Below are 19,462 nucleotides of genomic sequence, written 5' to 3'. Positions count from 1 at the left end.
CTTTGACTCTTCTCTTGAGGCCTCAGCACTCTCTTCACCTTGGTATTGCCTTCTGCATAGTGGGTTCGGGGTGGTGCCACATAAGCAAAGGGATACTGGGCTGCACGTAAGCCTTGCATACAGGCTTCCTGCTGGGGCGGGAGAGAGTCTTCTGAAGGAGGGAGGTGGGGCCCTCACAAGTGGATAAGCTTAGAAGGCCTGGGTTCTCATTCCATCTCTGGCATGAGCAAACCTTCATCTCAGGTCACTCAGATGATTGGTTCCATGTGAGTCAGGAGAGAGAGCAGAACTGGAAATGGTACCCAAACTGGCAGGTCTTGGGCCGAGTCTGCCCTGCAGGCTATAGCATAAAGTGGGCATGGCCAGTTTTGTGCCCAGAGGAGGGAGGCACACTTGGATGCTCTGGATGTTCATATCCTTTTAATGAATGCTCTTTAACATAACCTCCAACTCCTTCTACCACAAGGACCCTTGGACTTGTCCTCAAAATGAATGAGAACCAGCCACTAAGAGGAAATTCTCAGTCTCTGAATCTGCTGTGTTTCCTGCCTTCTACACCACTGTTGGCCTTGAGACAGTTTCTCTTCCTAAACACAAATGACATTTGGGAAAACAGATCATTATTGGGGAGACAGCTATGTGTATTTCAGGATTTTATATTTATTTCTGGCTACTCCTCACAGATGCTAAGAACATCTACAGACTTGCCCAAGTTCTTTGGGTACTAAATTATACAGTTGAGGACCACTACCTAAAGGACATATAGGCAATTCCTCTTCGGGGACTATGGGAAAGAAAAAGAGATACCACCTGTTTTCCCCACAGAAGAACAAAAGTATGAGGTTAGGTGGGAATCACAAAGAAAGGCCTTATGGGATCCCCATGGTTCAGGCACCATTGAAGATCTTTTTCTTCTGCCATAGAATAGTCAAAGGTAGTATGTTGTTCAAAGTTACAGATTAAACTGTACTTTGCGCCCAAAAGAATGAAGTCTTATCTGTTGTGAGTGAGGATGCGTTAGAGATAGGATATTTACAGAGGACCAAGCTGAGGTCCTTGGGATGGACCATGACCCAGTGTGACTAATGATTTTCGAAGAGAAGCACATGGGTGCAGAGATAGAGGACTGGGGACTATAACACAAGGCACCAGCAAGAGCACCTGTAGACAAGAGGGTCCCTAGACGTCTAGAAGCTAGAAGAGTGGAGTGTGAGACACTGTTCTTAAGCCCTCAGTGGAGACAAACCTTACAAACCTTGTTTTGTGAGTCGAGAACCAAGATGTTTTTGTGTCTGAAGCCTCCAGTTGGTGGTATTTTGTCATTATCGTTCCTAAACTAACGCACTCAGCCAGAAGGACAGCAGGAGGAGTGTGTGGGTCTGCCTGCGACACTACTATCTCAAATAAAGACACAGAAGGTGGCAGAGATTGGGAGAGAAGACACAGGTCGTGACAAGACCCAGATTCACTACACAGAGACAAATCCGACACTTCCTGCAAGACCGACAAGTAGAAATATATCACATTTCTAAACTGAAATGCTTTGATTATGCCTATCACCAGGAGTTGTAAAACTACCCCGGAGAATTCACAGCCTCTGAACATGCTAACTACACCCTTCATAAATTTGTCTCTAGTTTCTGTTATCATATCACTGTCTCTGGGGACCCCTGGCTTGTCATCATTTGCCCTTTATAATTTATTCATCTTTCTTGCTACTATCCTTTCTACTTATCCTTCATCTTTACAGTTGTACATAAAATTAGACGGATCCTTCAGTGGCAGAGCAGTTTGAAAGGGGGATGGGCCTCTTTGGGGAAGCCCCTTCAATGCTGACGAAGGATCCTCTAGGTGCCAAAGTGAGGTAAGCAACAGGAGAAAGGGGTAAGGAGAGGAGGGAGAAAAGACAGTGAGAGGGCAGAAAAAAGAGGAAGGTGGAAATGAAAGGCAAAAGGAGACAGCCAGAGTGGAGAGCAGGAGAAAACAGACCAGAACAGAAGTGAGACAAAGAGAGAAAACAAAATTGAGGGAAAGGGAAGTGAAAGTGAGATGCTAGAAGGGACAGTAATGTTAGGGCTTCAACTCGAATTTTACGTTTGGTAAATTTTTTATCTTACTATCTTTCTTAACACGCTCTCAGAAGGTCACCCTGATTTGCCTTGGAAATGACAGTTCCTGCATTGCAAGCACCAGAGTTAGCAGAGACATTGCATGTCTCCTGTGTGACTTCAGGGGTAGTTAAAAAGAAGCAGTGTGTGTTGGTTGCCCACTAAGGGTACAGAAGCCCATCTTAAGTAGCAGATTGGTGCTTCGATATTTACCAAGAAGAAACAGCTCCCTTCCAGCATGCCAGTTCCTCTCCACACCAGCTTCCTCCTCACTGCCTCCAGGCCTCCTGCTAACTGAAACCAGCACCCCACTTCTTCCAGTTCTGGCCAAGAACTTTTTTGCTACTGAAGGAGTAATTCTGGCCACCTCTCATCACACTGTCTGTATTTCCTTAGCCAGAGCTTTGTTCCCTAGGTCCCATATTTCCAACTTTGGGAGCAGATGGGCTGTCCCTGGAAGACAATCCTCTGCAAAGTCCCAAAGGCTGGAGCATCTGGAACTCAGCAGTGGGACTGTGTTTTAAGGCACACAGTTCTTACACTGGGCCTCCTGTGCACTCCCCAGACTCTGGAGAGCTCTCAGCCCTGGTGTGAGGCACAAACACCTCTCTTTCAGGTGGGCCTTTTGGTCAGGCTCCTGCCTTGATGTACACACATAGTGCAAGGCTGTTTCTTGCTATTCTAGCATAGTCATCTGACTCCCAACTCTCTTCTTACTGGCTCATGTCCTGAAGGAAATCCAACCCCCAGTGCCATCTTTGTCCCCTTGAGAGTTCTAAAGCAACTGACAGCACAAAACACAAGTGAGGAATTTGAGTGGCAGTGACTGAACAAGAGCTATTTATCTATTGTGTGATCAAAATCATGGTGTCTTCCTCACAGGGTGGTCTTAAAAAGAGACCGAGGCAAGGGATGTGACAAGTAGCACCAAGCCTATCATTTAGTACAGTGCTTATCAAGTATTCATTGTGAATGCTAAGCCGTTGACTACGCTGGCCATTTTATTGCAATGTCTATTGTCTTCCATGGTTGGTTATATTTGTGTGTGTGGCTTCTGTCCCCAGTTTGATGGGCAACTCCAAGAGGGAAGAAGATATATTGGAAAATGCTTGCTGATGGGTTCAGAAGTCACATTACATGATTGCACCCTGTAAAGATGAATGATGGAAGGGACTGGTCTATTAGGAAAGAATGAAGAGAGACAGACAGAGACAGAGAGAGGGAGAGAGAGAGAGAGAGAGAGAGAGAGAGAGAGAGAGAGAGAGAGGTCTTTAAAAAGTACATCATGCTGACTTTCTGGCAAAAGGCCATATTCCCAAGGACCCTGATGAGGCTTCATGGTCTAGTAATCTCACTCTACTGAAACCACACCACATTCAAGAATAATAATCCATCTGTGACACTGGTCCAGGCAGTGACTCCATCAGCCCTCCAAGCAGCTTCAATTAGGCTGATTTCCAAGGAAATCTGCCTCTGATTCAGAAGAACAGTCCTTGGGGGACCTGCTCCCTAAAATCCTACTTATTCCATGAGGAATATTTACTCCCCTGTCCTCCTGGATGCAGGTGGTGAGGAGTGCCTCTGGTTCTAGCTGCAGTTGCTGTGCTGGTGTTGTTAGCCTCAGTGGTGTGTGCACGTGTGCTCATGTGTCTTTGTGCACAACAATGGATTGTTTTTTCTTGCTGCAAGGTGATACCAGCTCTGTAAGTCGCTGGGAAGCAGAGTGTGTTGTCTGGACCAGCTTTCCCTCCTTTCCCTCCTCAGTAAGAAAGTAGACAGGTGATTTCAATGGGTTGATTTAATGAATTTTGAAGCCTGGAAAAGTGCCTAAATTGCTGAGGTTGCCAGTTTTCCAGATTCCCATTTCAATTTCATTCTCCTCAGTCAGAGGCGGAGGGTGCTCACTGGGACCCCTACTATGGCTGCCCCAGACAAGAAGAGGTTTCTCCTGTGCCCCACTTCCAACCAAACAGGCATCTGTAAGCACAGCCTCAGCTGGCAGGAAGATGTATGATTTGGTTGAAGAGCATTTTGCTTGGACCTCTCCCTGCATTTGCTGGCGGCACACTTCCTCTGATCTCCAAGGAGAGAACCAGCTCACAATAATAATGGCAGTTCTGCTTTTGGGATCAAAATGGCTCCACTTTAAAGCATAATTTTACTCGGTCATTTTGTTTTCCATTTGTCTGCATGCGAGTTTGCGTGGGGACAACGTGCCCTCAGAACCTGTAGCTGCAACTCCTATCTTTCTCTCCGTGTCTCCCCCTGCGAGTTCTGCCAGCCCAGAGAATTGTGCAAGCAGGCTTGAGAGGGCGAGTCTTCTCAGGAAGCCTTTGAAGAAAGGTCGGTGTTCCGGGTGGCACAGGGAACTCTGAGCTGTATCTGAGCCCCACCAGAGACATTTATTTCCACCCCATCTCTGCCAACATACATTCATGGTTCTTCTCGCCTCTTGCCCAACTTGTGTTTGTGATTTCAGAAAAATGCCACTGGATCTCCCAGTATGAGGGATTAGCGCAGATTATGGAGAATGGTGTTAATTATCTGTGGAAGGGGGACTGGCGCCTCGCTCCACCGTGCTCCTGATTTCCCCTGGGCCTTTCTGCCTGGTAATAAGCCTTCTTTAATCTGGCAGGCCCCTTGGTGAAATCAGCACCACGGACAGTGATATTGATTGCTTCTGAGAAACCATCACAGCTGCTCAACCAAATTACCTTTGATATGTGACCTTTAATGTAATTACTGCAACATCAAAGTATTTCTATAAATTATTAAAGAACTAATACACTCCATCATTTAGCTATTCTATTATATGTAAAATAAACAACCACGAGTTAAGGTTAGGTCTGGAACAATCCACAGTCGCTTTTCCTTTTTCGAAAATCCAAACCCTCCCACCTTCTCTCTTTCTGTTTCCCCATTTGATTCTGACTTTTAGCCATTATGAGACTCTCCAGCAATTTCTCTCAAGCTGATGGAGGGCCTCCAATAACAACGTGGTATTTTCTATTCCATTTGGGTGGTTCTCAAATATCTATCACAATCTTCCCCTAAACAAAGTGCCATAAACACTTTATTAATCAGAGCAAACCTTCCCGAGAAACCTTTGACTGTCTTACAATATGGCTTTATGCGTCACGCACAACGTGGAGCACATTTCTGCCATCCTACAGAGGGCACCCAGAAAGTATTACTATAATATATGTGCATGTAGTCGCGCCACTAAAAAACCAACTGGGAACGGCCACCCTGCCAAAGCCCCGCTCCACACAAAATCTGTGCGCGCCTCCATTTCCATACATTTGCATTCGCGGCTGTGCTATTAAGATGACTCAGCCCCGCGCTTTGCAATCACAAATACCAAAATACAATACAAAGGCTGTCATAATGGAAGGAAGGGCCTGTGTAATTCCTCATTCTCGACCCATAGCCTTAATGAAAGACCTCTGAAGCAAGGGGGTTAAGGAGGTAGAGGTGGGGAGCTGCTTCACCCTGGGGTGTGCCATTTGCTCTCGTCTACCTGGTTAACCTTTCCTGCTGTGGGGGCAGAAATGGAAACGTGTGTTTACATACGGTTTGCTTGGTAAGAATGTAAACACGCGTGTCTAAGCATAGGCGTGCATACATCGAAAACACACGTGCTTCCCAGCAGCGCCCACTGTATACGCGAAAAAAAAAAACCTGTATATTTGCTTATTCTTTAAACTATGCCCACAAACACACCTCTTTCCATTTATCTTTAGATGCCCAGCGGCTGTATATTTCCTAACCCCCCAACCCAATCTCTCTGAACCCACAGGAGAGACCGCACAGACCCTTGACCCGAGGGACACTTCTTATTTTATGGTGATGAACTAGCCTCGATAATAGCCACGGCTGATATCACACCCAGTTAGGGGGACCATAAATAATTCCCTTCTCCCCCTCACAGAAGCTATAAACCAGGGCCAAGCGCTATACTTTATCAAAGACGAAGGCTGGCTCCTTAAATAAACCGCGGTGATCTCACTCGCGGCGCCGGGGATGCGCCCCTCCCACAGCGGCTCGGGACTCGGGAGCTGCGGGTGCTGGACCCCAGCGGGGCCCAGCCGGATGCGCTCGGGAGCGAGCGGAGCATCGCCCGGTGTGCGCGGCTTCAGGCCCAGGACATGGGGCGCCCCGCCCCGGGCCGTGCGCACGTTAACCCCGTCTGGGCTCCTGGCCACAGTCAAGTTCGTCCCCCGTCGGGCCTGGACGGCCGGGAGCCGGGGTGGCGGACGCGTCCCAGCTCTGTGCCCGCGGCCCTTGCACAGCACCTCCCCCCCACTACTCCTCTCCCGCACCTCGAGCTCAGGGGCTCAGCGGGAGACAGCCCGGCCCGTTGGGGTCCCTGCTGTCCCCGCCCCGCGCGTCGTGGCCCGACCTCCCGAAGTCGCCCCCTGTTGGCGCGCGACCGGCTGCTTCGCGGCCGGGGCCACTTACCCCGGGGAGGGTCTTCTGCTCGTGCAGCGCGCTCTGGGCCTTCAGCGCTGACTCACGCTCGCAGTAGGTGAGGAAAGCGCAGCCTGCGAGGGAAGCAAGCGGCGACAAGGGTCAGTGGGGGCGCCCCCAGCCAGGCCCGGCCCGCCGCCGCGCCCTGCCGCCCGCCCCACTCTCCCGCCCTCCTGTTCGTCATTGCTCTCCCTACCTCGCTCTCCTGGGCGCTCTCTTTGGAGCTTCCCTGTCCCTCGGTTTTCCGTCTGTCTGCCTCTGCTTCCTCTCGTAGCTTTTTCTGTTTTGCTCCCTCCGCGGAGTCCTCCCCACTCCCCACGCCCCTCCTCTCTGCCCGCGGGTCTCTCTCTGTCCTTGCGCCCTAATGCTTCAGGCGTCTCTGCCTTTTCCTCACTCCTTGTCAGTGTTGTTTTTAATCAATTTCAACTCTAGCCCCCTACACCTCCCAGGAGGGGCAGTTTCCCCCTTTAGCTCCCTGTTTCTTTAGCTGTTACTGCTGGTGCCTCCTTTCTTGCTCTGAGCCCCTCAGCAGTCCAAGAGTCAAGGACCTTCCAAATAAAGGCCGAATCTGTAAGGGAGAGCCCACCCTCAGATCAGTTGTAATCATACGAACACGGCTGTCATATGTTCTTTGTGTTCTCTGCCCCGATTCCTGCTGTCAAATTTGTGGTGAGGGTCTTGACACACCTCCCCCGTCTAAAGGTTTTTTGGGCTATCAAACCCACTGAGGCCTACCCTTGTTCTGCCTCTTACTGCTTGAGGACAGCTCTGCCTCACACCACTCTGCCTGCATCTTCTCCTGTTAAGAGAGCTGAGCATGCTCTCCAACGTCCTGTCCACCCCCACCCCCACCCCCAAGCCATTGTAACAACTCCACTGTACTGTGTGTCGGGGACTCTGGAGAGTTCCGTGCAGACTGGAGGTCTTAACACCTGTCTGCAGGCACCAAGACACAGGAATAGAATATTTGGCGACATACTGGTTTTGAGCATTAACTCTACTGGGCAGCTTCAGGGACCCCTTCCGCTGTCTGCAGGTGTGACTGAATGTGGCTTGGCTCTCCTGCAAAACCAGCTGGGAGCCAAGGAAAAACTGCAAAGGCCTACTAAGGCTAAAACACTCTTGTTTGTCAAGTCATCCATGACCCTGCCCTAAAGAAAAGCCCAGCCACGTAGACCCTTGCCTGCAAGGTCCTTTCTAGCCTCCCCTGCTCCCTCTACTTCTCACCCCATCTTCTCTGACCGTCAGTTCAGGCTATGTCTCTCTCCACTTTCTCTGCTCCCAATCCAGTCCTTTGCCTGAGTCTGGTGACACAGCTCCTGCCTGCTCCAGTCCCTCCATGGGCTACATCCTTTCCTCCCTAGATACCTTCTGGCCCTTCGAAGGCCATTTACTTCTTCAATGTCTGCGCTGTGCTAGACTCAGGCTCTTTTCTCCTGCGGCCTTCCAGTTGGCGGTGACTGAATGCTACACATCTCAGTCCTAGTCATTAGAACATCTAGTCATTGTGGCCACTTGATGCACAGAGTCCCCACAATGTCCTCTCCAGTACCTTACTCCCATCAGATTTGTACCTAGCAACCTCTGTTTTTCCCCTTCTGATATAGAAATAGACCCTGCTCCCTAGTCTTTGCTGCCTGGAGAGATGGCCGAAAGGGAACACGCGTCTGGAAGCGAAAGAGAAATGGGGAAAGGAAACAGAGGCTCCAGTTCCAGTGTAGCTCTACCCTCCTGCCAAGAAGTCTCCATGCCGTCCTCCCTCCCCTGGACCAGGCCCACGTCGCCCCTCCTCCCTCCTCTCCCTCCTCTTCCCTCCTGGTCACTGGCAGACGGTTATTGATGGAGACACAGGCGACTGAAATGAATAGCGGTCACAGGCCCCGTGACGTCGTCCCTCATGCTGCCGCCTGCCTTTCCCAGGGGTGTCTTTCCTCCTGTTCCCTCGTCCCCTTGTTGGCCTTGTCTTCTGCTTGCTACAGAGAGACAGCCAGTGTCTCAGCCACATGCAGGCAAGCCAGCTTGGGACAAGGTCAGGGGCAGGTTTGGAGAGGAGGAAGTAAGAGAAGAAGGAAGTGACCATATTGTTTACACAGCTCAGAAAAATAAACTAGGGACCCCAGAAAGGGAAATCTGTTGTTTTTGTCCAGCTTCCAGGGATTTCTTTCTTTTTTTTTTTTTTAGAAATCTCAGGGCTCCACCTTTTACCCGTGCCTTTTAGGAACCCTGTCCCAGACCCAAGTGACCTCCCCCCTGCCTTTCACCTCTGAATATCCTGCCAGTTTGTATTCCCCTCGGTCACTCCCTGGTTCTCTTACTTTTTCTCATCCTTTTGAGGCATATTCTATCTTAGAGCCCTTTTCTGCAGTGACCACTTCCTTACCATTCCGCTTCTACCAAGCCTGGCCTGCCTTCCTCCTTCACTGTCTTCTGGTATCCATCAGACGAGACCCCCTCCGTCGCATCTCTCAACCCCCCCACTTACCACCATCCCAACCTTGAGCACACACATCTCCCTTGACCCTCTGCCCTGCTTCCTTCCCTATTTGTCGCCCACTACTCCCTGACATTAATATCTATTTGCTCATTGATTGTCACTCTCCTAACGCTCAGCTGAGACCAGGAACTCCATCTGCTTATGCCGACTGATTCTCTGTGCTCAGAACAAGGGCAGGATGCCTTACTCCTTGAGAGCACTGACTGCTCTGACACACTGACTAACATTGTAGGAGGGCCACAGGTGATGGAAGGATTACAGAAATCGTGTTCAGAGGCTGCCGAGAGCTGCCCCGAGTGCCTTGGATGATGCTGCCTGCTGGACTGGCTGCCTTTGTGGTAGGGGTCTGAGATTGCTTTTGAGGGTCAGTAGGCGAGTCACTGTAGCTTGCCTTTTTCCTTCCTGTAGGCTCCCAGGTTATGCCTGACAGTGCACTCAAAGCCCTCTTTTGGAATTCCTCACAAGACACACAGTTCTGCTCAGAAGAGCCCTGTACCAGCCACAGTCACTCGGGGCTTCCTTTTTCTGATTTATGGGTTCCTTATCTGCCCTCTATATCTAACCTGGGGACAGTAATCCCTCTTAGAAGCTTGTAGAGAGACCTGTTAACCACAGCTGAATCCGAGCCTTGTGAAATCAGCTGTGGGTTTTTGTTCCCTCTTGTGAAGTAGGAAGTGGGGAAGGGCAGAGCTCCTTTCTTTATCCTCCATCCTTCTGTCCTTCTACCCCTGTGGTTGGGAAGGTCCACCTTTATAGAGACACCTGGTACTTCCCCAACCGTTGCTCTGCAGTTGGTTTTGCACTTCACTTTGCAGTGGGAGAGATTAGTTTGCTCACTCAAGGCTTTTGGAGGGAGGCAGGTGTGGATAAGCTGCTCATTATGCCAAATCCAGAGTGCAAGAAACCACTAGCTTGCACCCTGGCCAAGATAAGAGCAGAGCCCCAGGGGATGGCAGCTTTGGCGGGGAGGGGGTAACAGGAGGAGAACTTGCTCTCACAGGGTACTCTGCACAACCATGGGTTTGGGATAGAGGCCAAGGTGGGGGTCCCTTATCAGATGGTAGCAAGACTCTCCTGTCTAGCAACAGAGTGGAGACACAGCTCGTACCAGGACAGTCAGCCGTTATCTCCCGTTGTTCATTGTGGCTCCACAGGCTCTGAGCAGTGAGGCTGGGGTATCTTGAAGGGATGGGGTTCATGCAGCCTAAACCTGGCAGCTCCTAAGGCAGCCAAGCTCACTGTCTTAAGGTATATAGCGTAGTCCTCGAAGCCATCCCTGCAGGGGCCCTCTGAGAATGCACAGTGTGGGTGGCCTGAGGATTCTGTCATGGAGTAGCTATGCACAGGATACCGTGGGAGGTCCTGCCACAGGGCTTCTACTTGGGGGCCAGGAAAGTTCTGAGAGGGGAGTGTCCTTCCGGGGGTGGGGCCAATGACACGGAGGTTTCTCCTGGTTTTTAAGTGCAGCCGTCCTTTCCAAGTTCCCATCCTGTAAGTGTATGATCTGGTCTTTATGCTCGCAGGGGATAGAACAGCAATCAGCTGCAGCTGTTAGGAGTGAAATAAAAAAGCCTAAAACCTAAGAAATGTACCCAAGGCAGGAGTGTTTCTACTTAAAACCTGTGAGTGTTCCATAGTAGTTAAAAAAGTGAAATGAGCCGGGAAGTGGGGGCGCTTCAATCCCAGCACTCTGGAGGCAAAGGCAGAGGCAGGTGAATTTGAGGCTAGCCTGTGAATCTGTGAATTTGAGGCCAGCCTGGTCTACAGAGTGAGTTCCAAGACATCTAGGACTGTTATACAGAGAAACCCTGTCATGAAAAACAAGAACAAACAAATAAAACAAAAATAAATAAAAAGGGTGAAATAATCCTTAATGTACCAACAAAGGAAGCAGCATTGTCCGGCAGGAAAACCAAACTGTATGATAATTGGTGCCATGGATACGCGGTGGAGGGCTATCCCACTTCTTTTGTATGAACTCCTCTCTACGTTTACAGGCAAAGTTACAAGGAGCTGCACACGGAGCATGAGGCCCCGGTGCAGGATGTATCCCCGAGGTGATCTTGCCCTCTTTGTTTGGTTTGACACAGTTAGACTCAGACTGTATTCACAGATCACTTGCATAATTAACTTTCAAGAAAAAAAAAAACCGATCTGTACAAAAATAGGAGAGTGGAGTAAAAAGGAAGTAGACGAATGCAGGACCCATGGCCTGCGCTGAGGACAGAGCTGGGCATCAGCTGTCTCGCAGATCCACCCTGAAGACAGTCATCTGTGGGTGCGGCAGATACCCTGCTGCCTCAGCTTCTCCTCTGTGCTGGAACCGGGCCGTACAGCGCTGATCTTTGAAGCAGGCTTCTGCCCGGTAAGCTGTAAATGTAAGTGAGTTTGGTTCACAGACTAAGTGAGAGGAGCTGGCGTTTGGGGAATGGAATACATGACAGGGTAGCATTGCCAAACTTTGGTCTCTTGAGATCCTCCCAGGTGCGTGGCCTGAGGTGAGAAACTACCCAAGTGACCCAGAGAACCTCTGGGTGAGCCATGACATCTCCTTAAGCTCGCGCTCCCGGCCCCCTTCCCGGAGCTCATTGCTGACCTCCTGCCCTTCAAGAGTCCACACACTCTCTCATCTCCACTTAAAGCACTGAACTGAGCAGAACAGAACCCTGGTCTGTCAGAGGAGGAACTTCGGAAACCACCTTGATGGGAGTGGAGACGAAGAAAGCATTATTAGAGAGAAATTGCACACAGTGCTGTGTCTGCAGCTAATGGACTGGGCACCTCCTCTTCCTCACAGTTGGAGGGGGACCATATACCTACTTGTCACCTCGGCTGGCCCACTCCGATCTGCCCCTCCCCAGGCGTTCCCTACTCTGCAGTGTGGTAAAGGCCCTGGATCTGGTTTCCTTTTCTTTATATAGCCACCTAACCTTTTCTGTTTGCCATTTTATTTACTCATCTTTTCTATTCACCAGTTTCATGCCTTGTGTCTTTGAATAGATTGCTACCCTGTGAGAGTGGAGACACCATCCTTTTATCTCTTGGATTGGGTGGAGGGCTGAGAGACTAAGAACATACACAGAAGAGGAGCAAGAGACCTGTGATTGAGGCCTGGGAACCTCAGGATATAATCTCAGGGAGAAAGGATGGAAGGCAGGAAGGGATGGAACAACATGGCCTGGTCACAAGAATCCAGCTGGGAAGAGACAAGCAGAATAGGTGGTGTGGAGGCATGGACAGGAGAGGTGTGGGCAAGGGTGTCTACCTTTCTCTATCACAGCAACCTACTGCCCACCACGGGGCAAGGGGCATTGGAGATGCCTAGGGAAGTGGGCAGAGCCCTCTCCCACGTGGGGGAAAAACACAGTGTTGCAGAATTAATTGTACCGAGAGATGAGGGCAGCAATTTACAAAGCCCCCCATGAGCTGGGATAAAAGGCCCTTGTCATTGTGAAGTGAGGAAAGAACAATTTCCGGCCCCAGCTCGAACAGGGCTGAAGCCTGGGGTGTAATCATCACAGAAGGAAAGGCTCCCGATGTGATGGGCTCCCCTTCCTCCCCCCGCAGCCAGGCCTTGGCTTCCTACTAATTGAATTACAGAATTAGTCAGAGGAAGGTGGCCTTAGAATAGGAAGATCTGGACTTTAATAAAACATCAGGCCTTTCAGGCCTGGAATCAGCTGTCTTGGAGGAAGTAGGAGAGAGCTGGGGGGTGGGATAGATCAAAACACACCCATCAGACCCTGGGGAGGGAGGCTAGGTGGGGAAGAACGGGGAGAACGATCAGGAAGAGGCAAAGGGTTTGAGTCTGCATACCCATCACCTGGCTTTGCGAGCACATTGATAAAAGGTCTCCATGTAAATCAGGCCATGTTAAATCGTCCTGGGCTGGTGAGCTGACAGAGGACCTGTCTCAAATCTGGATCTCCTGGGTGTGCTATAGGGCCTGAAACTCTATCCTCAGTGTATTTCTTCTCAGGCCAGCATCCTGGCTCCAGAATGCCCCTGAAGACTCCTTAAGGGGTGTAACATAGAGATGTAGCCTTCTGCAAAAAAAAGTGATATCCATATCTTAGGTGGACAGAGGAAAGAAGGACAAGTCAGAAAGTGTCCCCAGAGAGAACGTTACTAGTTCTCTGAGGCCACATTTTCTAGTCTCTCCCCTTGTTCTGGGACTTAAACATGTTTCCTCCACCTGTGGACATATCCCAAGACTGTCCCTCCTCCAAGAGCCACCTGACTATCACATGCTGGAGCCTTCTATGTGGACTCACCTTTGAACACAGCTTTGGTCTGCACTAAGAGTGAGCCAAGAATGCCCTGTAGGTGGGGTAGTGAGCAGAACTGAGCCCCGAGCCTCTCTCTGCCTGTCCTTCCATCCAACCCCCTGCCCCCCATGCCACCTTCTCAGGATCCCTTCTGATAGGTCGCAGTAGACCATCTTCCCATGCCCCTTTCTGTTTCCGTGTTCCATTCCTATTTCCTGGAACTATTCCCTCTCCAAGTAAAAAGACAGACATTCCCCACAGATGGTATCTGGTTTCCCCTGGTTTCTCCACTGCCTTGGTAGATTTGGAATACTGTTCTTCCCTCTGCTACCTGCCCCATGACTCCCTCCTCTGGAGTCTTGCACCTTTCCAGAGATGAACCAGCCTCCTTCCTCCAAAAACCTTTCCTGACTCTACCAACCTCACATCTCTTCTGGTCCCCGGGGATCACCCACCTCATTTGGCAGTTAGACTGTGAATCTTTGTCTACCTCATATTTATCAATCTGCTGACGATGGAGAGACTCTGTTATAGGTGATACTTACAGGGGGAGGGTCTGTCTCCTTTCACAGCAAGTCAGATTACAATGCTGAGGATATCCTTAAACTCCGGTTTTTACCAGAGAGCAGTGAATTTGGCCAATGACTGGATGAAGGATAGAAGGGGTTTGAGGGGTGGAGCATAAAGCCTGAGAGAGTGAGCAGCCATGGTGGAGCCACCCATTTTCCTTAGAGGAGGCAGCCTTGGGGTGAGGACCAGGCAATACGCCGCCACTTCACCTAGGCTCAGCCTTGCCCTCCTGGGGTCTCCTTTCTATATCAGCAATTCCAGAGAGCAAGGTCATGCAAGATTATGGCTGAGTTTCTGCAAAATTCAACTCAATTGCACATTATAGAAGGAGAACAAGCTTCCTCAGAACTCTAAATTTATTTTCCCCTTCTCTTAGCCCTTCCTGCCGTGAGTGTCCTCAAGACAGAGATAGCCTGGTGCTGGTTGGCTCAGATTTTTTGACCTGCACCGAGACTCTCAGGGGAGCAGGACCCACCTCTCATTACTCTTTTTGCTGGGCAGAAGGCACTGAGACCACAGCGGCTCTGACTGAGGAGCTATAAACCTATGAGGGTTAAAGGACCAGTCTATGGGTCTTTGCCAAGTGCCTGTCCCTGCCTGTTGCCCTTGTTTACACCCTAAACACCAGAGAATTACATGTCTGGTGTTCTACAGCACTGCGAAAAGGAACAAAAAGTGTACATGACATATTGATGGCCTCACCTCCCTCCTGGTAAAGAGCTCTCCAGTTCCTGGCCAGGGTGGATGACCCAGGAGATGGAGGGAGCAAGGCAGAATATCCTAGCCTGTGACAAAATGTGTCTGGTCATCTGACCAGAGTGTGGCCCCTGTTCCTGTAACCACAAGGCTGTTTCTGTGACCTTCCTCTAGTCTGGCAGCTCCTCAGAGTACCCAGGAGAGCACAAGGGTGTCTTTATCATGAGCCATCATGCACTGTTTCTTTGGCTATTACATGCCAAAGTGCATGTGTATGATTCTTGGACCTTAGAGAAGATGTGGGCTGTCATCAGCATTTGACATTTCAGAAGTAGTCTGGGAGAGGCATCCAGTGTGACTATGGCAGGACAGACACCCAACATCTCTCACTGACTGATTTGAGGTTCACTTTCTATTATCCATCCCAGGGGTCTTGGACAGTATCTAAAGAACAACATGAGTGTGGTAAATAGAGAGACACTCGGGTTACTACATAAAAATATTCTCTCTTCCTTCTTTCCACTCATGCCCTTCACTTGAGGTAAGGGGCTCAGGGGTGACCTCATCCCTTCCTGAAGGGACATAGATTGACATCAGCTACGGTGGTGCCTGGCCTCACTTACCCCTGGGTCCTCTTAAACACCAGTGGCCAGAATTCCAGGGCTCTTCCACAGAACACCAAGATTGAACTCTAAATGCCTTCAGAATATCTGTTCACATCAATGCCTGAAAAAGTTCTCTGCTAGAAACTAAAAACCAAACCTGTTCTTTTCTAATTAATGTGGAGGGTAGTTTAGATCCCATTTTGTATTGTCTATGAACAGTGTAAGGAGCCAGACTCCTTCCTTTAGGGATGAACCACTGCCTCATAGAGGCCTCTTAACCATCACCAGACTTTAGGAGATCTCTGACCAAATCAAGGTGCATCTTAGCTGACTTGGAGAAAAACACTACCTTTGATATCCCTACCCATCTTGGGTATCTTCTCCTTCTTCTGTCTGTGTGGAACATGGTAACTTCACACATAGTCTAGGTCCTGCCTGACATGCTGAACTTAGTGAACAGGAAACATGTGGTTTCTCATCTGAGCCTGTAGTGGCCTGGGGCATTTTGGGTAGCAGAGGCAACTCAGTAGATCTCTGCTATTTTGCATAGAGATCTTCTTGCTGGAGCCTTCTATGGAGGCTAATAGAAGTAGAGGTGAGGTAATTTCCCCAGAATACCCTTCCCCACACAGAGGAAGCTTGGAGATATTTGCACTTTAGCTGTTCCAGAAGCTGTCACCATGTTGGCAAGCCTGAAACTCTCTGAATGCACCACAGAGACTGATCTTGGCTCTCGAGGTGCCGTGTGTGTTAAGGAGAAGATGGACAGGTTTGTTCGTATTACTTCTACTACTAAAGGAGAACAGGCCACAGCAGCAAGGCAGTGGAGTTCTGAGTCCCTGGAGGGACAGAGACCCTTCCTCGGTTACACTGCTAAGACCTCTAACAATGTGTTCATGTCACTCTTGGCACTTGGCTGACTCACTCTTCTTCCAGGATGCCTTTTCTGTTCCTGAATCATTTAAAAAATATTTTATTCTTTTGTCTATGAGTGCATTGCCTGCAGATATGCCTGATGCCCGTGGAGGTCAGAAAAGGACACTAGATTCCCTAGGACTAGAGTTACAAATGGTTGTGAATTGCCATGTGGATGCTAGTACTTGAACCTAGGCCCTTTTGAAGAACAGCCAGTGTACCTATCTCTGAGCAATCTCCCCAGCTCTTGTTCCTGGATTCTTAACCAGATTTTCCCATCTAAAGAGCCCAGCTAAGCTTTTAGTACCTGCATGTAATCCGCCTCTGTTTCCTAGCTCCTGCTGCTTCACCCTTGAATGAGCCTCTCCTTCCAGGTTCAAATACTCAAAACCTGTGTGTTTGAATGTCTTTGTTTTTCTGTTGTCATCTGTGGAAATCACAACCCTTTGATAAGACCATAGCTAATGGGCTGGGATCTTCATGCAGGCCCCAGTACTGGAGTCTACGATGGACAATTGGATTGAACTGATCAGAATCAGAAGGGGAGGCTGTGTCTATTACCCTATAGTTGCAGTAGAGCTGGGACTAAAAGACTTTTGGAAGTGCCCGGTGAGGGAAACTAATCTCAACTCTCTTCTTTGGCTTCTTCAAAACAGGGTATAAGTCACAAGAGCAAAACAAGGTGTGTATATCGTGTGTGTGTGTGTGCATCTGTGTGCTTATGCCTGTCTATGTGTCTGTGTGCCTTTCTCTCTCTCAGTGTGTATGTTCTTGTATGTTTGTCTGTGAGTCTATGCCTGTCTGTGTGTTTGTGTGCCCCGTTTGTGTGTGTGTGTGCCTGTGTGCCTCTCTGTCTGTATGTCTGTGTATCTGTGCAACCCCCCCCCCCCCGTGTGTGTGATGCATCTGCACAGCAACAACAAAACATCACACTTGATGGCAGACAACAGCCCAGCTCTTCGTAGAGCTCTTTCTCCCTTACTCTCGGTTATTTAAGCTGCTCTCTTGACTTGAGTTTGAATTTCACCCAGTGTCAGACAAGTTCAACTTCAAGCATTTGATAACATTTAACCCAAGGGTGACAAGAGAGGGGTCTGTAAACATGGCAAGAGTGCTGGACCCCAGAGTCACTCCCTATGGCCTCGGAGCCTACTTGAGGGACGAGTCATATTTTCAGAGGAATGTGAGCTTTAGGCTTGGTAGAGCATCTCTAGTTCACCCTCAAATTGCTGACCCACAAGGGTGCAGGGGGTGTGTGCTAACAAACGGGGAAGATAAACAGAGTCCAGCACTCAGCTCTGGTTCTTCTCTTCATCCAGTGCCCACATAGCCAACAGAGGGAGAAAGAAAACTGAGCCGATAAATCAGTTGACTGTATCAAAGACCTAATAAGGCATGTGACTAGGAGGAGGGCTGACATTTCTGTATGGAGTGACACAATGCTCCATTCATCTCACAGCCATTTATTGGTCATACACAATTTTTCAGAGGGTGGAAACATACGCACTCCTTTATTGGAGTCCCTAGTTAAACACGAGCAAGTCAGCTGATGGGTGTATGACAAGCACATCCTGTGAGTCAAGGCTCGCGCAGGGACTTTACAGTGAGGACAACAGTGAGCATTCCCTGGCATTTTAGTATGTGTTGGTTTTTGTGTTTTCGTGGAGTTATTTCGAATGTGTTGGACTGACACATTCAATATTACTCCATAAGTTATTAGGGTTATCATCTGATTTCACAGGGCAGGAAAACTGAGGCAGCAGAAGATTAAAGGTCTTGTGGCCAGGCGCATGGCAGTCAGTGCATTCTGAATGCTGCCTGGCCCTCGCAGCCTTCCTGAGACAGTTGTTCAACTCTGCCTAGGCCAGATCTCATTGTAGGGTTTTCATTTCTGGTTACAGTGGCCTTGAGGGAAGCGTGCATTAGCACAGTGCAGGGCAGGTGATTGAATCTGGATCCCCTGTGGTGGTGTAGGAGGGCTAGAGCCGGAAGGAACATGAATTCCGCGATGCTTCCTCAGGACACCTTTGGCTTTCTTGCTTTGCGTTCTCCACCTCTTCCTCTTCTCTTCCCCCTTTCCCTCCCTTCCCCTATCTCCTCTTTTTCACTCTGTTGCTCATTCTTGTTTATTTCTTTTCTATTCTTCTCCCTCATCTTTCCCTTCCCCTTTGTCTTGCAACTTGAACCCCATATTCTCTATCATACACTCTTTATTGTTCTCCTGACTACTTCAGGCATTTTTTCCTCCTAACCCCAGACTTAGCATAGGCCCTGAGGTTCCTGTGAACAGACATGTGAGGATTCTGGGAAAAATCACCCAACCCCCAATGCCTAGATGTTTCTATCTTTAGGATGTCTGGAGTCATGGAAAGGGCTGCATGCTTTGCATAACAGGTCAGATTCTGACAGTGGCTTGTTTTAGGAGCCTCTGAGTAGTTTACGTAATCTGTGTATGGAAGGCAACGATGATACTTACCTACTGGGGTTCTGGCTGAGCGGAGTCCCTAGGACATAATGGATTGAGGAGGGTATTGATATTACTTTTATTGTCAGTAGCGATGGCTGTGATATGACACATTCCCCATGGTACGCACGATAACTTTGGCCTTTAGACCTTTCGCTCCCCTGCATCAGACCTGCACATGTAGCTTGACTGAACTCTGCTCCTATCTGTGCTCCCCAGAGCAGGGGCCCTGCCCGTCTCTCTACACAACCAGCCTGTGTGCAGCTCAGAGCAATCTTGTTTTAAATGGAGAATCTCAGATGCATGCGTGTTTTGTTTACCTCATGTATCTAATATGCTAATGACAGGAGGCTGTAACGAGCTGGCAGGGACCAGGGTGACAAAGAGCTAGAGCTTCATGCTTCCCCAGAGAGACTCTGTGGTGTCGACTGTTTCTTTTGTGAGAGGAATTTTCAAGACCTGGGAAGATGGGCTGGGAGGGGAGGAAAGAGGAAAGTGGGGGTGTTTTAGACAATGCTTAGAGGAGTTGGATTCCAATTCAGGAGTGGTACAGGTTGGTAAAGGACACTTGAGTAGGGTCAGGAGCTCCAGAGGTGTCTATGGGAGAGCAGGAGGAACAAATGCCCACTGGGGAGGAATCCAGTGAAGTTTGGACACTGCATCCACACACCTGTTGGGTTCTTAAAAGGCCTCTGTGAACTCCATGGAGGAAACCAGCCCCATGGACACTTATCTGTCCTGCCTCTGCTATAGGGCTTGGCATGAGACAGAAGCACAGGGTGAGGGGTAGATAATGGTCTACAAAAGAAGATACATGGAGTTCTCAAGAAAGCTCTCGATGGGTGAATTGCAGCCCTCAACAGGTCAGGGAA

At 49.4% G+C, this 19,462-nt stretch overlaps 1 protein-coding gene across 43 annotated transcripts in view; it reads right to left on the bottom strand.

The window, feature by feature from the left end:
* The window catches only part of Celf4 (CUGBP Elav-like family member 4), a 288,000-nt gene that overhangs the window by 208,370 nt on the left and 60,168 nt on the right, over window positions 1-19,462 (bottom strand). For 42 of the 43 annotated variants that reach the window (XM_057788378.1, XM_057788401.1, XM_057788360.1 and 39 more), the window contains exon 2: window positions 6,570-6,652. In XM_057788378.1, the coding sequence (XP_057644361.1) occupies window positions 6,570-6,652 (83 nt within the window). Of the gene's footprint in view, window positions 1-6,569; window positions 6,653-6,774; window positions 6,881-19,462 lie in introns of those variants that run through there. The other variant, XM_057788399.1, reaches the window with a different exon arrangement.

The sequence above is a fragment of the Chionomys nivalis genome, chromosome 14, assembly GCF_950005125.1.
Source record: "Chionomys nivalis chromosome 14, mChiNiv1.1, whole genome shotgun sequence".
In the NCBI taxonomy this organism is placed as follows: Eukaryota; Metazoa; Chordata; class Mammalia; order Rodentia; family Cricetidae; genus Chionomys; species Chionomys nivalis.
This window is presented reverse-complemented; position numbering and strand designations above follow the sequence as displayed.